Source organism: Caretta caretta, chromosome 10 (assembly GCF_965140235.1).
Source record: "Caretta caretta isolate rCarCar2 chromosome 10, rCarCar1.hap1, whole genome shotgun sequence".
In the NCBI taxonomy this organism is placed as follows: Eukaryota; Metazoa; Chordata; order Testudines; family Cheloniidae; genus Caretta; species Caretta caretta.
Window position 1 is genome coordinate 1,596,420 of NC_134215.1, and position 19,477 is coordinate 1,615,896.

Below are 19,477 nucleotides of genomic sequence, written 5' to 3' on the forward strand. Positions count from 1 at the left end.
CAGCCTGGCTCCATCTTGGCTTATAAAATCCCTGTCAGCGGGGATCTATTCCACTCAATTAATCTCCTAATCGTGACGCCCAACAGGAAAGTGCTGGGAGAGCAGGTCTGTAGCACACAATGTCTAAACACAGCGTGAGAGCTTCATTCACACACCCCTCTACTCACGGCTTGCCTCATCTTCATTGCAGTGATCGTATTGCTGGTGAAAGGTGCTGGATTGACAGCCCTCTCTTTATGCACAGAGCCCACGCAGCATCGCGTGCATTGACCTGCTAGCACGCTGCCACCCAGGCTCCACAGATCCAGGGGACTGCGTTCTCCGTTCAAACCGAGCCCCTCCAAGAGGTCCAGCAAGAGGGAATTGTAGTGATGACTTTTTTGATGCAGAGACATGTCCCCTGGGAACTAGACTGAGACCTCTCAAACTCATCACAGATAAGCCACTGAACAGCTGCCCCCGCCCCCCCATGACATGGGGCATGGACTAGATTCATACAGACACAGGAGAGAGGCTCCACAAACCATCCCGCATTTGCTGTGCCATCTAGTCTGAGTGGCTGCAGGCTTTCTAGCTGCCAGTCAAACGGCTACCACCTGCTCCCTGACATGGGTATTTACGGAGCAAACTTGTTCTCACTTCTCAGCACCGTGGTCATCTTCCCTTGGCCTCCCCCTTCTCTCCAGCCCCTCTGCTACTCTGGCTGCCAGGGAATCTCCTGCCGACAGTTGGGCAGGGGCAGAGATAGCAGGCTGGAAGGCAGGGACAGCCAGATGGAAAGAGGCTCAGGGTCACTTAACACAGCCAAAACCCCTCTTCAGAGCGTGATCTGTGTGCACGGCGTGCTCGCCAACCCCGCGCCCGACACGCGCTGCCCATTCCAGAGCGGGCAGCTTGGGCGGCAGCTCTGGAGGCTGGGAGCTGCCACAAGGCTCCCCTGGAGCTGGTGCAGGGCGAGGCAGATGTGCCGAGTGCTAGTTTCCAGGGCCCATGGGCATTCTGCTGCATCTGCCCCGATGGCACCACACCCCCAATCTCCCCACACAGGGCAGCGGGAGCGCTGGGCAGAGGCCTTGCCGGGCTGTCTCTGGGAAAGCAACTCCAGGCGCACGGGGGAGAAAACCAACAGCGCGGCAAGTTGTTAAGCAACCCTGGCCCTGAACCTGCAGCAGGGCCGCTGCTCCCTGGAGGGAGGCCCTGTGCCTGGCACAGGCTGAGGAGCCCCCTGCTTGTCCGTGCATTCTGCAGGAGGCTTTCCGGGCTCCCTCCTTCAGACTCCCCAGGAGCCCGGATCCACCACGAGAGGGCGCCTGAGCAAAGCAGAACAGGGTGTGTTTTGGTGACAGGCTGCTTGCAACCCTCAGGGTGTGTCTACACTGCACAGAAAAGCCAGGGTTTGAGCTCACGTTCAAGCCTAGCCCCTCTTCCATCTACTCACAAATCATGCTAACCCACGGCTCAGACCCATAGTCCCAGGACCCACAATGGGTCAAGCCGGGCCCAGGAGTCAAGCCCTATTGCTCTGTGGTGTGGATGCAGCCCCAGTGGACTCATGCTCTGGGACCCCACGGGACACCTTCCTTTTCCTCTGGACAGTCAAGTTTCCCCACGCCGCACAGCGAACCAAGTGCTAGAGCAGCCCTGTTTTGGGAGCGCGCTCGGAGGTCTGGAATAGGGATGATTACGCTCAGCCTGCAGAGCGCTGTGTAGACACTGAAGCCCCAGGTTAACAAACCCAGGTCTGCCAACTGGAGTGTTATTAACCCTGGGCTAACGTTACAGCGGCAACAGACCTTGAGGCACAGTGTGTCCTTGCCTGGCCAGACCAGACCATGCCAACCCCCTGACAGAGACACACCCAAAACCACACTAACCCTGCATGCGCCTCCTGCAGAGGGACTGGCCTGCACAAACAGCCACCAAGGCTAGCAGCTGCTGTGTCCCACTTGCTGGAGAAGGTGTGGGTGGGTGTGTCTACACTGCAGTTAAACCCAGGCTGTCTCCTGGGCCTGATCGGGGCTGGTTGTGGAGCAAGAACATTGCTCTGTTTGGGCTGGCTGAACCCCAAGCCCTTGGACCTCATGGGGGGGAGGGCCCTAGAAAGCCCAGATGTCTACACAGCAATGTTACAGCCCAGGTCCGCTGAGCCAGGCCAGCAGGGGGGTTAACTGCAGTGTAGACACACCCCAGAGGGTTCAGAGAGGCTGAAGTGGAGGCTCCTGGGGTCCAGGACTGCCCGGAGAAGGGAGCCAAATTGGGAGCATCTTCACCTGACCCCTCCTCCCCAAGAAGCTGCAGGTGGCTTGTGGGGAGCAGGGCCACCTAGCTGGGGCAGCCTAGGAAGAGCTGCAGGAGGTGTTGGGGGGGAGGAAGGGCTGGGGGTGTGGGAGGAGGGTACAGGCCCTGGGTGGGGGGCTTGAGGTGCAGGAGGGGGTTCAGAGTGCGGGCTTCGGGCTGGGGGTGCAAGCTCTGGGGTGGAGCCAGGTGAGAGGCTCAGCGTACAGGAGAGGACTCCAGGTTAGGGCAGGGTGCTGCAGTGTAGGAGGGAGTTTGGGGTGTGGGCTCTGGGCTGGGGGTATGGGAGAGGGTGAGGGGCTGAGAGTGATGGCTTTAGGATGAGGCCAGGGGTAGGGGACCAGACAGCAAATGTGAAAAATCGGGACGGGGTGGGGGGTAATAGGAGCCTATATAAGAAAAAGACCTGAAAATCGGGACAGTCCCCAGAAAATCGGGTCATCTGGTCACCCTAGCCGGGGTGGAAGGTTTAGGTGCGGGCTCTGGGGTGGGGCCAGGATTGAGGGGTTCACGGGGGGGCTCTGGGGTAGGGGGTGCAGGCTCTGGTATGAGGTCAGGGTGAAAGGTTTGGGGTGGGGGTGAGGGACTTGGGATGTGGGATGTGGGCTCTGGGGTGGGTCCAGGAGGAAGTTTTGGGTGCAGACTCCTGGCTGAGGGTGTGGGCGGGGGGTGACGGCTCTGGGGTGAGGCTGGGGGTGAAAGGTTCGGGTGTGGGCTCTGGGGTGGGGCCAGGGTTGAGGGGTGCAAGAGGGGGCTCTGGGAGGGGGCTTCGGGCTCTGGGGTGACAGGTTTCGGGTCCGGGCTCCGGGCTGGTGTTGCGGTGGGGGTGCGAGGTTGGGGTCCGGGCTGGGGGTGAGGGGTGCGGGTTCCCGGCGGCTCGGGCTCCGGCGGTTCGTGGGGGCTCCGGGAGCCGCTGACGTCAGGCGGCCCCTTAAATAGCAGCGGCACCGGCGCTGCCCCGGCATTTCCCGGGGACAGAGGAAGCCGGAGCCGGCCGCGGGGCCCCGGATTCGGAGTCGCGCCCGCTGCGGATTGCCGGGCTGCAGGAGCCGGCCATGGGAGCTGCGGAGCCGGAGCTCGGGGCGGCGCCCGCAGGCAGGGGCAGCGTGCGGAGCCCCCCGGGCCGCCCTTCTTCCTAGGAGCGGGACATGCCAGGGCAGCCGCCGCCGCTTCCCCGGAGCCGCGGGGAGCCGGGCACGGAGCCTGCCTCAGCCTCGGTGCGCTGCGCGCCGCCCGGCCCCAGCCCCATGCGCCGCCGGCAGCGCAGCGCCGCGCTCCCCGGCCCCATGGAGCCATGGCGTGCCGGGCGCTGAGCGGCCGGGCCGGGCCACCCTCCCCCAGGCTGACGCGCCGCTTCCTCTTCTTCTTCTTCACGCTGTCCCTGTCCGGCACCTACCTGTGCTATAGCCTGCTCCGCTGCGCCGGGGGGCCGCTGCCCGGCCCCGAGCGCCGCTGCCCCCCCGCCCGCAGCGCCGGCGCCAAGAAACTTCTGCAGAAGTCCCGCTCCTGCGGCCGGGGGCCCGGCGAGCCGGGGGGCGCGGCCGCCAGCCCCTGGGGGCGCGACCGGAGCGGCGAGCCGGCGTGGAGCGGCCCCCGGGGCGCGGGCCAGGAGGCGCCGCCGGCTGGGAACGGCTCCGGCCCCGCCAAGCTGGGCAGCAAGCGGCTCCCGCAGGCCCTCGTCGTGGGGGTGAAGAAGGGCGGCACCCGCGCCGTGCTGGAGTTTATCCGGGTGCACCCCGAGGTGCGCGCCGTGGGCACCGAGCCCCACTTCTTCGACCGGCACTACGAGCGCGGGCTGGAGTGGTACAGGTGAGCGGCGCCTGCCCGGCTCGGGGGGCGCTGGCTGGGGCGCAGGGCCGGGGGCCGGCGGAGAAGGGCCCCGGGGCGCTGGCTGGGGCGCAGGGCCGGGGGCCGGCGGAGAAGGGCCCCGGGGCGCTGGCTGGGGCGCAGGGCCGGGGGCCGGCGGAGAAGGGCCCCGGGGCGCTGGCTGGGGCGCAGGGCCGGGGGCCGGCGGAGAAGGGCCCCGGGGCGCTGGCTGGGGCGCAGGGCCGGGGGCCGGCGGAGAAGGGCCCCGGGGCGCTGGCTGGGGCGCAGGGCCGGGGGCCGGCGGAGAAGGGCCCCGGGGCGCTGGCTGGGGCGCAGGGCCGGGGGCCGGCGGAGAAGGGCCCTGGGGCGCAGGGCAGACGGAGGTGCCCAGCCAGCGGCTTAGCGGCAGGACTGGGGCTGCGCGCAGGGGCGGCGGAGGGGCCCTGCGGGGCCGGCTGCCGGGGGCCCCTTTCCCCCCAAGGTCTGAGTTGGTGGCTCCGCGGACTCCCCCCCCGTCCCCCGGGGCCGGACCCGCGGACGGAGCAGGGAGCCTGGTCCCGGGCCAAGCCTGTGACCGCCCCGCTGGAGCCCAGCGACCCCTGTGGCCACGGGTCCGCTCGCTCCGGCCCGGGTGTCCTGCTCGGTCCCCGGGGAACGGCCCTTGGGCTCCCGGTGCCCCCTGCCCGGACCCCGGGCAGCCCCGCTGGCCGACCCGCCCTGCCCTCCAGCACCCCGGGTCGGCGCGGAAAGGGCCGAGCCCGGGGTGCCTCTGGGCCCGCTGCACCGTGAGCCGCGGGGCTCGGGAGCCGTGGCCGTGGAAAACGGGGTCCGTGCAGCTCCTGGAGCTGGGCGAGGGCTGGATCCCTTGGACCCCCTGCGGGACGAGCCCGGGGGTGGGCTTCAGGCGGCGGGGGGCGTTGTACTGGGGCCCCGCGTGTGCTGGATTGAGACGGGGGGACCCGGCCCTGTCCCCCGCACTCTCCCCATCCCAGCCCCGCTGCCCCTAGCCCCCCGCCGGTTCCCCAGGCTGGGGGGTGCGGGGGGCAAATTGCGCTGGGCACCCGCTGGGAGAGCCCAGTCCTGGCCCACCCTTCCCCAGCAGCCAGCGCAGGGTGCTGCCCCTTGCCAGAGGCGGGGGGCTCAGGCTGGGCTCTCAGGGGGGTGCGCAGCACCGCCGGGGGCCTGGCCCGAGTGACCCTGTCGCCCCCAGGGAGCCCGCAGGAGATTCAGCGCTGGGCAGCCCAGGGGGCTTGGAGTGGGGGGTCGGGCTGGGTCCCTCAGGCCCATGTTAGAACGTGAGGGGCTGGCCCCTGGGTTCCTAGCTGGGGCGTGTCTGCCTACCCCACAGACCATCAGCTGCTGCCCCGCTCCTGCTCCTCACAGCGGCCTCCCTAGGGCCAGTCTGCACCCGATTCATTTCCCTTGCCCCCCGCTCCCGGCCAGTGCCTCTCCCTGCCTCCGAGACCCTGGGAGGGCTGTCATGTAGCCAGGAGGGTGGGGGGGTGGTTTATCCTTGGGGGGGGGGGGGAGACTCTGCCTAGCACATGGATCACTGCCTGTGGGCTTTCTTTATAAGACTTGCCCCCGTAGACTGGCAGAGCAACAGGATGTACAACCATGCAAGCGGCTGCCCTGGCCCGGTTTTTGTGCTAATAATTGATCGGTCTGTTGCTTGACTTCCCTGAGGCGCTTGTGTCAGGAGAAGCGCTGACCCTGGCTAGGGGTAATGCTCTTTTTGCTGCCTGTTGGAGGATCAGAAAGTCCCACTGTGCTTATGTCTGTTTCCAGCCGTGAGGTACACCCCAAGGCGCCTGACGGCTTTAGTCTGGGTGAACACCCCGTGGCTGTGTGGGGAGGCTGGGGCCCTCGCCAGCCAGCAAACATGGAATGCCCAGCTCATTCTGTAAACTCGTGCTAAGGGGAAGGGTCCTTCACAACCTGTATGGCCGTTCTCGGACAGACTGCCCTCCAGGTGACCACTCCACCGCCTCGGTGGCCACCGGTCTACCACCCGTCACTTGCCCTCGAACTGCCCTGAAACCAGCTGCTGCTGGTGCCACAGAAGTGCAGCCTCTCGGGTGCTGTGTCCGCTTTCTGAAATCAAACGCATGTAAAATAGCTGAGATCTCTAATAAATCAACCCTTAGAGGGTAGTCCCTGCATCTCCAGGAAGAGACGGGGGGGGAGGGGGGAATGTAATTTAAATAAAAGGCTTTCTTGTAAAATGTGGAGGCTCTAAGAGATACCAAGCAGTTCGGTTTCTGGGTGTTGGATAAGAACAGCCTGTGTGTGGGTGCGACCCCTCTCCTCTGCGTTCAGAGGCCAGCACAGGCCCCTGCCGTTCAGTTGGACGGTTGCCAGGCTGTTCTCCATGCTTTCGGGGGTGAGCGTCTTTGATGGGAGCTCAGTGTCGTGTACCTGCTGCACAGGGCGTCTGTTTCTGAGACCCCGCAGGGTGTCACTGCGGTGGGGCTGTGTTCACATAGCCCCTGCAGTCTTCTCTCTGGCTCTGTGGGGAGGGCTATGCCTGTGGTCTCCATGTCCGCTAACGAATCATGCAGAAGGGAAGAGCTCCCTGCACTAGTTGGTGCCTACAGGAGCCAGGTGGCTGGAAGCCGCCTTTGCAATGGCCCTGTGGGTGGGCAGCCCCGCTCCAGTCCCACACGCCTGCCCTACCAGCAAGTCACTAATAGAAAGAAGCCCCCAGGAGCTGTCAGGCACGGCTCGGGTGTTGCATGGGGGCCTGGAGCTATTGGTATTCTTCCACGGCCCACCCATTTGTGGTACCAAAATGATATGCCTCTCTCAGGAGATAGTGTTGACATTTAAAATATGGTCACATGGGCTCTGCTGGGCTCCGGGCTTGGGGGGGAAGGATAAGTAGGGCTGTCTCCCACGCGCTCACCATGCCAGCATGAGCGGTCTCACACAGTCATTTGTGTAGCTAGAGCTTCATAACCAAACCCGCTCCTTCCGTATGGGTATTGATCAGCAGTGAAACAACTAATTGCTGAGCGATAATTTATATTGGGCAGCTGAATTAATGCCCCATGGGGTGAATGGGGCAGTTCACCCTCAGAGCTATTCCAGGCTCTCTGCAGCTTCGGCCAGGCATTGCTGCATTAGGTTGTACTTAGGTTGTACTTAGACCAGGTTCTGAAGGGTTTCTCCACAGCCCTAGGGGCTGGAGATGCGCTCTGTCTTTTTCCAGTGAAAGCTCATCCTGGAGCACAGGATGAGCATTGCCACACCCTCCCATTCCGAGTCTGGAAGATTGGCCGCAGGGGTGATATACTGTGTACAGCTGCTCAGGAGTTTCTTGACATTGTTTTTCATTAGAAAATGCAGATTTGTTGAAAGTGGCTCTTAGTGTGGGGATCAGAGTAACAGCCGTGTTAGTCTGTATTCGCAAAAAGAAAAGGAGGACTTGTGGCACCTTAGAGACTAACCAATTTATTTAAGCATGAGCTTTCATGAGCTACAGCTCACTTCATCGGATGAATACTGTGGAAACTGCAGAAGACATTATATAACATCAGCCACACTATCAGAGGCTCGTTCACCTGCACATCCACCAATGTGATCTATGCCATCATGTGCCAGCAATGCCCCTCTGCCATGTACATTGGGCAAACTGGACAGTCTCTACGTAAAAGAATAAATGGACACAATCAGATGTCAAGAATTATAACATTCATAAACCAGTCGAAGAACACTTCAGTCTCTCTGGTCACGCAATCACAGACATGAAGGTCGCTATCTTACAACAAAAAAACTTCAAATCCAGACTCCAGCGAGAAACTGCTGAATTGGAATTCATTTGCAAATTGGATACTATTAATTTAGGCTTAAATAGAGACTGGGAGTGGCTAAGTCATTATGCAAGGTAGCCTATTTCCCCTTGTTTTTTCCTGCCCTCCCCCCCCCCCCCCCCCCAGACATTCTGGTTAAACTTGGATTTAAACTTGGAGAGTGGTCAGTTTGGATGAGCTATTGCCAGCAGGAGAGTGAGTTTGTGTGTGTGTGTGTGTGTTCCGGAGGTGGGGGGGGGAATGAGAGAGCCTGGATTTGTGCTGGAAATGGCCCACCTTGATTACCATGCACATTGTAGGGAGAGTGGTCACTTTGGATGGGCTATTACCAGCAGGAGAGTGAGTTTGTGTGTGTGGTTTTTGGAGGGGGGTGAGAGAACCTGAATTTGTGCAGGAAATGGCCCACCTTGATTATCATACACATTGTGAAGAGAGTTGTCACTTTGGATGGGCTATTACCAGCAGGAGAGTGAGTTTGTGTGGGGGGCGGCAGAGGGTGAGAAAACCTGGATTTGTGCTGGAAATGGCCCAACTTGATGATCACTTTAGATAAGCTATTACCAGGAGGACAGTGGGGTGGGAGGAGGTATTGTTTCATGGTCTCTGTGTGTATATAATGTCTGCTGCAATTTCCACGGTATGCATCCGATGAAGTGAGCTGTAGCTCACAAAAGCTTATGCTCAAATAAATTGGTTAGTGTCACGGAGTCCCTGGGCGATGCTCTGGAACTGCTCCCCATGAAGCCAGTCAGGACTCTGGGGCAGTCGCCTTTCTGTGAGCAGCCTGTCTGCAGGACACACAGCTCACACAGCTTCCACCTTCCTGGGTCTGACCTCGGAGCATTCAGCATCCTCTGCCCCTCCGTGCGCTTCCCCCAGCGAGTCCGCTCAGGCGGGGCTCCTGGGGAAGCCAGAGGGTCCTGCCCCCCAACTCCGCAGTCAGACGTGACTCTCAGCCAGCCAGTAAAACAGAAGGTTTATTAGACGACAGGAACATGGTCTAAAACAGAGCTTGCAGGTGCAGAGAACGGGACCCCTCAGCTGGGTCCATTCTGGGGGGCAGTGAGCCAGACAACCACGTCTGCACTTCACTCCATGTCCCAGCCAGCCCCAAACTGAAACCCCCTCCAGCCCCTCCTCCTCTGGGCTTTGTTCCTTTCCCGGGCCAGGAGGTCACCTGATTCCTTTGTTCTCCAACCCTTCAGCTCTCACCTTGCAGGGGGGGGAAGGGCCCAGGCCATCAGTTGCCAGGAAACAGGGTGTTGGCCATTCTCTGTGTCCAGACTCCTGCACACACCTGCCCTCTAGGGCTCTGCAATGATCATACACCCTTACTCCACCCCCTAGATACTTAAGAACTGCATAGGGGAAACTGAGGCACCCCCACACTATTCAGAGGAAACATTAAGAACAGTCCCACTTCGTCACATCTCTCCCCCCTTCGAGATCGAACTGAGCGGGGTCACTTTAGCCGGTGACCTGGGGAAGTTCGAAGCCACCAACGTTCCCATGGATGCCCCAGCATCTCTCCCATTCCTTGGTAGGAGTTACACCAGGCCCTTCCAGTTTCACGCCCTCCCTTAGGTCAGGGGTGGTCGATAGCACTCGCAGGCCGCATGTGGGAAGGTTTATGCAGCCCATGCCCTTTGGCCACCCCAAGAATGTCTCCCCATTGACCATCACCTTCTGCTCCCACTGGAGGTCCGGGGGGCCTGGCCCCAGGAAACTCCACACAGACATATAGGTTGGGGTCAGGAGTGGGAGCCTGTCCACATCCCCAACTATCTGGCCGACGGAGTCTATGGCGTTGGGACCCAGCAAGGGAGGTAGACACCGGGGCTTTTCCGCAGGGTCCCCTTGGTTCAAATCGCCAGCCTGCTCAAAGGCAGTGAGGTGGGCATCCACACACCCCCCCCCTTAACCAGGGGCAGCAATTTAGTCTCGAGGTTCCCTGCGGAACTGGCCCCCCGGGATCTATCCCCACTCACCCCGGGGAGGTCCCCTAGGCCTCTCCGCTCCCCCACCGCCAGTTCATCCTGCTGCTGCTTCTGCAGCTCTTTCTCGGGCTCTCGCTGTCTCCCACGGTCCTCTTGCTCTCTCAGACTCAGCTCCAGTCCCGTCCGTCTCGATCCCCCGATGGGGAACCCGATCGTGAAGACCCTCATCTGGTCGGGGTCAGGAACCTTGGGAATGCCTGGCTCCCACTCCAGCTGCTCCCAGATCCTGCTATAGCCCCAGTTGGGGTCAGGAATCTGTTCCTTAGAGCGGTCATCCTCCTCCAGCTGCATGATTAACTGTGCTTTGGTGAACTTTCCAACGCTCAACCCTCTCTTTTTGCACAGGGTTACAATGTCCTTCTTAAGGAGACGGTGACAGGCCATCACGCCGCTCCTCCCAAGTTGTTGTGGACTCACAGGCCCGTGTGTTCTCAGCTCCCCATGGTTTCCAGGGAGAACCCCTAGTGTGCCAGCCCTTCTCGAGGTCACCACCTCTTTGCCAGGGTCGAGCTGCAGACTCCTCTGCCCCTGAGACTGCTCACTGCAATCCCCAGGGGAACCCTGTTACTGCACAGTCCTTCTCGCTGGTCACACACTCCCAGGGGTTAACCGCCCCCCGAAACCGCTCCTCTCTGAGCCTTCAGCAGGCCTGGTCCTCAGCAATCCCCCTTCGTGTTACTGCTCCCCAGTCACTTACTGCAGGAAGCGCCATCCACGGGGTGCAGTACATCCCACCGCTGCCACCAGTTGTCACGGAGTCCCTGGGCGATGCTCTGGAACTGCTCCCCATGAAGCCAGTCAGGACTCTGGGGCAGTCGCCTTTCTGTGAGCAGCCTGTCTGCAGGACACACAGCTCACACAGCTTCCACCTTCCTGGGTCTGACCTCGGAGCATTCAGCATCCTCTGCCCCTCCGTGCGCTTCCCCCAGCGAGTCCGCTCAGGCGGGGCTCCTGGGGAAGCCAGAGGGTCCTGCCCCCCAACTCCGCAGTCAGACGTGACTCTCAGCCAGCCAGTAAAACAGAAGGTTTATTAGACGACAGGAACATGGTCTAAAACAGAGCTTGCAGGTGCAGAGAACGGGACCCCTCAGCTGGGTCCATTCTGGGGGGCAGTGAGCCAGACAACCACGTCTGCACTTCACTCCATGTCCCAGCCAGCCCCAAACTGAAACCCCCTCCAGCCCCTCCTCCTCTGGGCTTTGTTCCTTTCCCGGGCCAGGAGGTCACCTGATTCCTTTGTTCTCCAACCCTTCAGCTCTCACCTTGCAGGGGGGGGAAGGGCCCAGGCCATCAGTTGCCAGGAAACAGGGTGTTGGCCATTCTCTGTGTCCAGACTCCTGCACACACCTGCCCTCTAGGGCTCTGCAATGATCATACACCCTTACTCCACCCCCTAGATACTTAAGAACTGCATAGGGGAAACTGAGGCACCCCCACACTATTCAGAGGAAACATTAAGAACAGTCCCACTTCGTCACAGTTAGTCTCTAAGGTGCCACAAGTCCTCCTTTTCTTTTTAGTGTGGGGAACGTACCAGTTTTGATGATGATTTTGTAGAGAACGATTTGAGGCCCAGGATGGAATTTCTGGTCAAAATGGGAGACATTCACACAATGGCTGTTGGCTATTCTGGGATCTTGATCTCTCTTAGTGCAAAGTTCAAAAGGTCTCTGTTCCATCCTGGTGAAGAACAGGCTAGTTTTGAAATAACATTTTCACAAGGTGGGGAAACCGTTTCCTGCCCAGCTCTAACACTGCAGGAAATGAGTGTTGCCCTGCAACACAAGGGACGGGATGGTAAGAAAACAGGGCCTGTCTCAAGTCAAAAACAAGTGTGATCCAAGGATGTATCAAGCGAGCTATTTCCAGTAGCCGTAGGCAGGTATTAATGCCATTGTATCGTATCAGGCACCGGTGAGACCTCTTCTGGAATCGTGTGCACAGTTCTGGTCACTCACGTTCAAGACAGATTAATTCAGACTGGAGCAGGTGCTAAGGACAGTTGCTAAGAGGATCAGGGAAGGAAGAGCGTGTTTTAGGAATGGAGAGTAAAAGATCTTGGCTTGTTTGCCCTACGCAGGCTGAGAGGGGATCTGCTTGCTCTCGATAAATGCACCAGGGAGTGAGAAGAGCTGCTGAAGCTAGAAGACCGTGTTGGCACAAGAACACAGGAATATGTTTAGGCTGGAGATGCTAAGAAAGTTTCTGACCTCAGAGGGGTGAAGTTCTGGACCAACTGCCCAACAGGAGTAGTGGGGAGCAAATACCCTACATAGTTTGAAGCTGGAGCTTGGTAAATTTATTAAAGGGATTATATGACGGGATTGTCTGAAATAGCCAGGGACTGTACTCAATGGCCCAGCAGGTCCTTTCCAGCCTTATGGCCTGTGTTCCTAAATCCACCTGCAGATCCATGTTCCTATCAGGCTGGGAGCCACTGTCTGCATGTGTCTGCTTCTGTATCCGAGTGATGAGGGAATCTGTCAGTGACTTGAGTTTTATTTTATTTTACTTGGTAATTCACTTTGTTCTGTCTGTTATTACTTGGAACCACTTAAAATCTACTTTTTGTATTTAACAAAATAACTTTTTACTTATTATTTAACCCAAAGTACGCATTAATACCTGGGGGGAGAAACAGCTGGGCATATCTCTCTATCAGTGTTATAGAGGGCGAACAATTTGAATTTATCCTGTATAAGCTTTATACAGGGTAAAATGGATTTATTTAGGGTTTGAACACCATTGAAAGCTGGGCATCTAAGTGCTGGAGGCAGGAACACTTCTTAAGCTGTTTTCAGTTAAACCTGCAGTTTGTGAAACGTGGTTCAGACCTGGGTCTGTGTTTGCAGCAGGCGAGTGTGTCTGGCTCAAACAAGGTAGGGTTCTAATGTCCCAAGCTAACAAAGAAAACTGGCTCAAAGGTAGTCTCAGTGCATCAGTTGGCAGCCCCAAGGGGGTTTCTGTGATCCAGCCTGTCACAGAGGGAACAGACTCGTGTTAATAATTTAGCACCACCATCTCTGAGGATGGTGATGGGCACTTAATTAATTAAATGAGGGGTCTGGAACACATGACTTATGAGGAGAGGCTGAGGGAACTGGGATTGTTTAGTCTGCAGAAGAGAAGAATGAGGGGGGATTTGATAGCTGCTTTCAACTACCTGAGAGGTGGTTCCAGAGAGGATGGTTCTAGACTATTCTCAGTGGTGGAAGAGGACAGGACAAGGAGTAATGGTCTCAAGTTGCAGTGGGGGAGGTTTAGGTTGGATATTAGGAAAAACTTTTTCACTAGGAGGGTGGTGAAACACTGGAATGCGTTACCTAGGGAGGTGGTAGAATCTCCTTCCTTAGAAGTTTTTAAGGTCAGGCTTGACAAAGCCCTGGCTGGGATGATTTAGTTGGGGATTGGTCCTGCTTTGAGCAGGGGGTTGGACTGGATGACCTCCTGAGGTCCCTTCCAACCCTGATATTCTATGATTCTATGACTTGCTGAGCCGGGCAGTGCCAACTCTGTGCCTGCCTGAGGAATGTGACTTAACCGTGCAGGGAGAGCGGCTGAACTGCTGCCCAGAGGTCTGGGTTTGTGCTCGGATCAATGCAGAGATCTCGCCAGATAAAACAATTAAATGACACTTCCCGGGTTTTATTAGATTCTTTTTGTATCTTACATATGTGCCAAAACGTAAGAGCACAGCTCGCTAAAGTATAAAATGCTGGATTGATTTTACTCTCTCAAAGTGAAGCAATTAAGTAGGCCCATTCGGTGAGCTCTGTAACCTCAGCGACATGATTAGCTCCCCTTCCTCTGCCAGTAAACCCAGGGAAGCTAATAGGACATTTCATATTGACAGCTGGATTCCAGAGAAGCACAGCGCTAATATAATTAACCAGTCCAGCGTCCTTTATTACCTTGGATATTGCAGCTCTCCTCACCTGGGAGCCCCGGCGGGCTGTGCTGATGCAGCACAAAGGGGCTGGGGATGGAGGAGGCCGCTCCTCCCAGACTCTTGGAATACACCAGCTGCTAGCCTGCTGCCTCGTCCCTGAGAAATAATGCCCCTCTTGGCACAGCCTTGTGAGTGTGACTCGTAGCACCTAGGCTAGGGTGCTACGTGGGGTGGGGGAGGGTCTGGAGAAGCCTCTGTTACAATCTAGACTGTGGGGACCACACACATCATGACTGTCAGAAGGGGGCTAGAGCAGGCTTCACTAGCCAGCAGGGTTCCCATCTGGCGCAGCCAGGCCAGGTGCGTCTCATGCATCTAACAGCAGTTGAGACCCCAGCTGGCTCTTCCAGGGCTTGATCGGTAGCCAAGCCTTGCCTCCCGCTGCATGAGCTGCACTGGCTAGGTCTCAGCTGGGAGTCTCCCCCCTTGCTCCATCATTAGGAGCTGCACTGAGCAGGTCTTGGCTGGCCATGCTGGCTGAGCTGGATGTCATCCCTGCTGGCGGAAGCTGGACTGTTCAGGTCTTGGCCAGAAGTTGCGTCCTTTTGGCCAAGTCGTTGCAACAGAATGGAGGGACCCCTCGATCTGCATCCATCTAGCCCAGCAGTGGCCAGCAGCAGCCACAGGAACCTTGTGTCCATAGGGGAAATTTCACCATGACCCTGGGCACTTAGTGGGTTCGTTTGTGCCCTGAAAAATGAAGCTTTAAATGCCTTCTCTCTTTTCATCTTATGTGGTATAATTGTGGATGTTCTTGCTGTCCATATAAAACTCTAATCCGTTTCTTTGAATCCTGATAAGATCTTGGCCTCTTGATATCTTGGGGCAATGAGTTCCATAAACTAATTGTGCCATGTTTAGAAACAAACACATTTTCAATCTATTCTTTGGTTGCCTTTCAGTTTAATTGACTCCCTTGTTCTTTTATTATGAGAAGGGTTAACAGGAGCGTCTGATTTCCCTTCCCTGGGCTACTCTCTATTTAGCACAACACTGTTCATAGCAAAGTAGATGATGTCAGGTTCTCATCCACACACCCAGCATGTTTTATAGGTTACTTAACAGGTTTGTCTTTCTAAAGGCATTTCCATGACACTCGCCACAGTGGTGCCTAAGCATTTGTTTTGGGTTTCAGGCCCTCTGGTGTAAATGACCCAGAATGGGGTTTGATAAGGAGGAGCAGATGGCTCTAATGAAAACAAGAACCAGACATGGGACCTTCCATGAGACCCCTAAAGGGTCAGTTGTTTTTTCATTTCCATCCACCTTCTGCCTCCGCCTAGTGCAGTCTGAGATGGAGGTATCAAAATCTGTGTGGTGGATTAGACTCCTGATATTTCTCTCCCAGAGGGCACCAGAAATCTTGCTTCTCCAAACCAGCTAGTTCCACGTTGCGGCCTGTTTCACAAAAGGCAGCCTTTTCTCTGTGTCTTTTTCAGTGAATGGATGTAAGGTCGACTTGACCCTGATCCAGTTCTTGCCCTTCTCCTGTGGCCCCAAATCTCCACGCTGTATTAACATGCACCAGAGCTGTCTATCTAATGACTCCGTATCTGCTGCACCCACGCCCTTCCCAATTCCCATCAGCCTCTTTAATCCACCTCATTAGCCAGAAATCCAATACCAGAGCGGTATTTTTGAAAGATCAGTGTTAAGACAGCAGAAACCAAATAGCCAGTGACTGGGGAATATTGATTCATTACCAATCCTGGTCAAAATATCTATTTCCCTGCCGCAAGTGTAGCGGGCCAATAACCTTCAGTACTTCCCAGAACACAAGGAAGATAGTGCCATTTAATTTGCAGTTATACTTGGAGCAGAGACTCTAATTCTGGCATTATGGGGTTCAAAGTCTGCCTCTCTGTGACTCCTGAACATGCAAGATGCTCCAGCTGATGTGTGTGTTAGGAGATGGGTTTCCTAGCAGCCTAGGCTGCATGCACACCCCACTTCTGAAAGGCGAGCTGTGTGCTTTCTGGCTTCAGCATTCCCAGTAACAAGGCCTGCACGATTAGGACTTGATGCAATGTTCTGTGGATGGTGTGCGAGTCAGAGTAGAAGCCGGGTGACTGCGTTGGCTCTGTCGGGCAAAGTGCTTGGGTTTCCCGCTTGTGCCAGCAGATGTGGCTCTGAATCCAGGCAGGGAGCCGGGCTGTTGAGTCAGAAGGTGCCATTGGTACGTGGTCACCTTTTGAACTATAACCAGTTGGCACTACCCAGAGCTGCAGAACATCGTCGTCATCCTGTTCCTGCCAGCAGATTCCATCTAGAGATTTTATTCAACCGTGTATGTTCTGACTTCAGGAGTTGCCGCACCAGAATAGACCAGCGGGCCCTCAAGCCCTGTATCCATGGTGCCCCTGGGCCAGCAGCCTCTCCCTCACAAGGACTCCTCCTTGGACGCTCACTGGCTGATGGGCGAATACCCGTCCTCCCTCAGGAACGCACCGAGCAGACGAATACCCATGGCGGGTGCAGATGTGTCTGGAGGTCTGCCTCAGCTGTGCTAATGACCACGTGGACAGGCCTCAGCAAACTGCAGGATGCTCCTGTACGCGTGGGGCAGGGGATTCTGTCCTGACGACCACGTGAGGAAGATAGTATCAGAGGGGTCGCCGTGTTAGTCCGGATCTGTAAAAGCGGCAAAGAGACCGGTGGCACCATATAGACTGGCAGACATATTGGAGCACGAGCTTTCGTAGGCGAATACATGCATGCATCCGACGAAGTGGGTGGTCACCCACAAAAGCTCACGCTCCAACACGTCTGTTAGTCTATACGGTGCCACAGGACTCTTGGCCGCTATTAGGAAGATCGGAGCTGCAGCTGCCCTTTGGGGTGGGCAAGGCACTCCCCTCCCATTGCTGTCTGGGCAAGGCACGTTTAACATCGAAAGCTCTGTGTTCTTGGTGACAGACTTGTCTGGGGACTTTCCTCTGTACAACCCCTTGCCAACCACTACCATGTGCATTTGCATGTGCTGGAACATTACATTGAGTAGATAACTTATCTCTTAAATGCGCTTTTAATTAGGGAATAGTTACAGCAGCTGTAGCTTATTATGTGGTTTTTAATTATTCTAATTTTCCATGTTTGTTTCACCTACAAAAAATTGCTCAGAAATGGGGGGGGGCAGTTGGCCCTTCAAGATGGGGTGGGGGCAAGCAAGGGGGGAGTTCCAGGATGCCCCCCAACACGTGGCCTCATCATCCCTCTTTCCCTGTAACTGAGCAGACTACCCTGGGGGATTGGTGCCCAGATCTGTCAGATCCTGATGGGGCTGAGGACAAAGGGAATCTCGCAGATGTTGGCCTAATGATGACAAGGCAAACAGCTGCTGCTCTCCTATCCCCAGCGCCCAAACCACTGGGAAGTAGAGACCCTCCTTGTTGGCTGCCACATCTCCACATCCCATGAGTTCTGTCGCTGAGCCCTACTGCACGCCATGGGGCTCTGGTTGGGCAAAGTGCCTGTGGGCCTTGTCCAGCACTCAAGGGATTCCCATCGTGTCCTGAGGCTCGTGTTGTGCCCGGTCTCTTATTCCTGGGGAGCATGTGCTGTAGAGACCAGTGTGCGCTGGCAGGATGGAACAGGAGCTGGGGAGGAAGGAGATTTCATGAGTCTTTTCTTCTTGATTTCCACGGTTTTGTATGACAGGCGATGGGTGGCTGGGACTGTTGTAATCTGGTGTCTCCTATATCTACGCTACGAAATTAGGTCGAATTTATAGAAGTCGGTTTTGTAGAAAGCATTTTTATACAGTCAATTGTGTGTGTGTCCCCACACAAATGCTCTAAGTGCATTTAGTTGGCATTAACTCGGCAGAGTGTGTCCACAGGACCGAGGCAACCGTCGACACCTGGAGCGTTGCACTGTGGGTAGCTATCCTGCAGTTCCTGCAGTCTCCGCCGCCCATTGGAATTCTGGGTAGAAATCCCAATGCCTGATGGGGCAAAAACATTGTCGCGGGTGGTTCTGGGTACATTTAGTCAGGCCCCCCCGTTCCCTCCCTCCCTCCCTCTGTGAAAGCAAGGGCAGACAATCGTTTCACGCCTTTTTTCCTGGGTTACCTGTGCAGACGCCATACCACGGCAAGCATGGAGCCCACTCAGCTCACTGTCACCGTATGTCTCCTGGGTGCTGGCAGACATGGTACTGCATTGCTACACAGCAGAAGCTCATTGCCTGTTGGCAGCAGACGGTGCAATGTGACTGGTAGCCATCGTCGCCATACTCCAGGGTGCTCGTTTAGCCGACCTCAGTGAGGTCGGTCAGGGGCGCCTGGGCAGACATGGGAGTGACTCAGCCAGGTCCTTTCCCTTTTAAGTTTCGTCTCATGGCAATTCAGTCCTGCCGGCAGTCCTACCGCACCGTCTGCTGCCGAGCACCCAGGCGATGACGATGGCCAGCAGTCGTACTGCACCGTCTGCTGCCAGCAAGATCTATAAAGATAGATGAAGTGGATCAAAACAAGAAATAGACCAGATTTGTTTTGTATTCATTTTCTCCTCCCTTCCTCTGTGAAATCAACGGCCTGCTAAAGCCAGGGTTTTGAGTTCTATCCTTGAGGGGGCCATTCTGTTTCTCTGATGCAAAGCCACCCCCTTTGTTGATTTTAGTTCCCTGTAAGCCAAGTTGTCAGTCACCCCTCCCTCCGTCAGAGGGAGCAGACAATCGTTTCGTGCCTTTTTTCAGCGCAGATGCCATAGCGCTGGGAACATGGAGCCCGCTCAGATCACCGCGGCAATTACGAGCCTATAAACACCGCGCGCGTTATCCAGCAGGATACGCAGAACCATAACCTGCAAGAAAAGTGAAACCGGGCAAGGAGGATGCGACGTCAGCGCGGTGACGAGAGTGATGAGGACATGGACACAGACTTCTCACAAGGGACGGGCCCCCGCAATGTGCACATCATGGTGTCAGTTGGGCAGGTTCATGGCGTGGAACGACAATTCTGGGCCTGGGAAACAAGCACAGAGTGGTGGGACCGCATAGTGTTGCAGGTCTGGGACGATTCCCAGTGGTTGCGAAACTTTCGCATGCGTAAGGGCACTTTCATGGAACTTTGTGACTTGCTTTCCCCTGCCCCAAAGCGCAAGAATACCAAGATGAGAGCAGCCCTCACAGCTGAGAAGCGAGTGGCAATAGCCCTGTGGAAGCTTGCAGTGCTGGTCTGTCGGGAATCAATTTGAAGTGGCCAAATCTACTGTGGGGGCTGCTGTGATGCAAGTAGCCCACACAATCAAAGATCTGCTGATATCAGGGGTAGTGACCCTGGGAAATGTGCAGGTCATAATGGATGGCTTTGCTGCAATGGGATTCCCTAACTGTGGTGGGGCGATAGGGCTATGGGTTCCGTCTGTCTTGGCACCGGAGCACCAAGCCGGCGAGTACATAAACCGCAACGGGTACTTTTCAATAGTGCTGCAAGCTCTGGTGGATCACAAGGGACATTTCACCAACATCAACATGGGATGGCCGGGAAAGGTACATGACGCTTGCATCTTCAGGAACTCTGGTCTGTTTCAACAGCTGCAGCAAGGGACTTACTTACCAGACCAAAAAATAACCATTGGGGATGTTGAAATGCCTATAGTTATCCTTGGGGACCCAGC

The 19,477-nt window shown here is 56.6% G+C and overlaps 1 protein-coding gene across 1 annotated transcript in view; it reads left to right on the forward strand.

The window, feature by feature from the left end:
* Nucleotides 1-3,260: 3,260 nt before the first annotated feature.
* Nucleotides 3,261-19,477, forward strand: part of HS3ST2 (heparan sulfate-glucosamine 3-sulfotransferase 2) — a 51,058-nt gene continuing 34,841 nt past the window's right edge. The window contains exon 1 of the mRNA XM_048867381.2: nt 3,261-4,104. Coding sequence (XP_048723338.1) covers nt 3,590-4,104 — 515 coding nt within the window. The 5' untranslated portion in view covers nt 3,261-3,589. The remainder of the gene's footprint in view (nt 4,105-19,477) is intronic.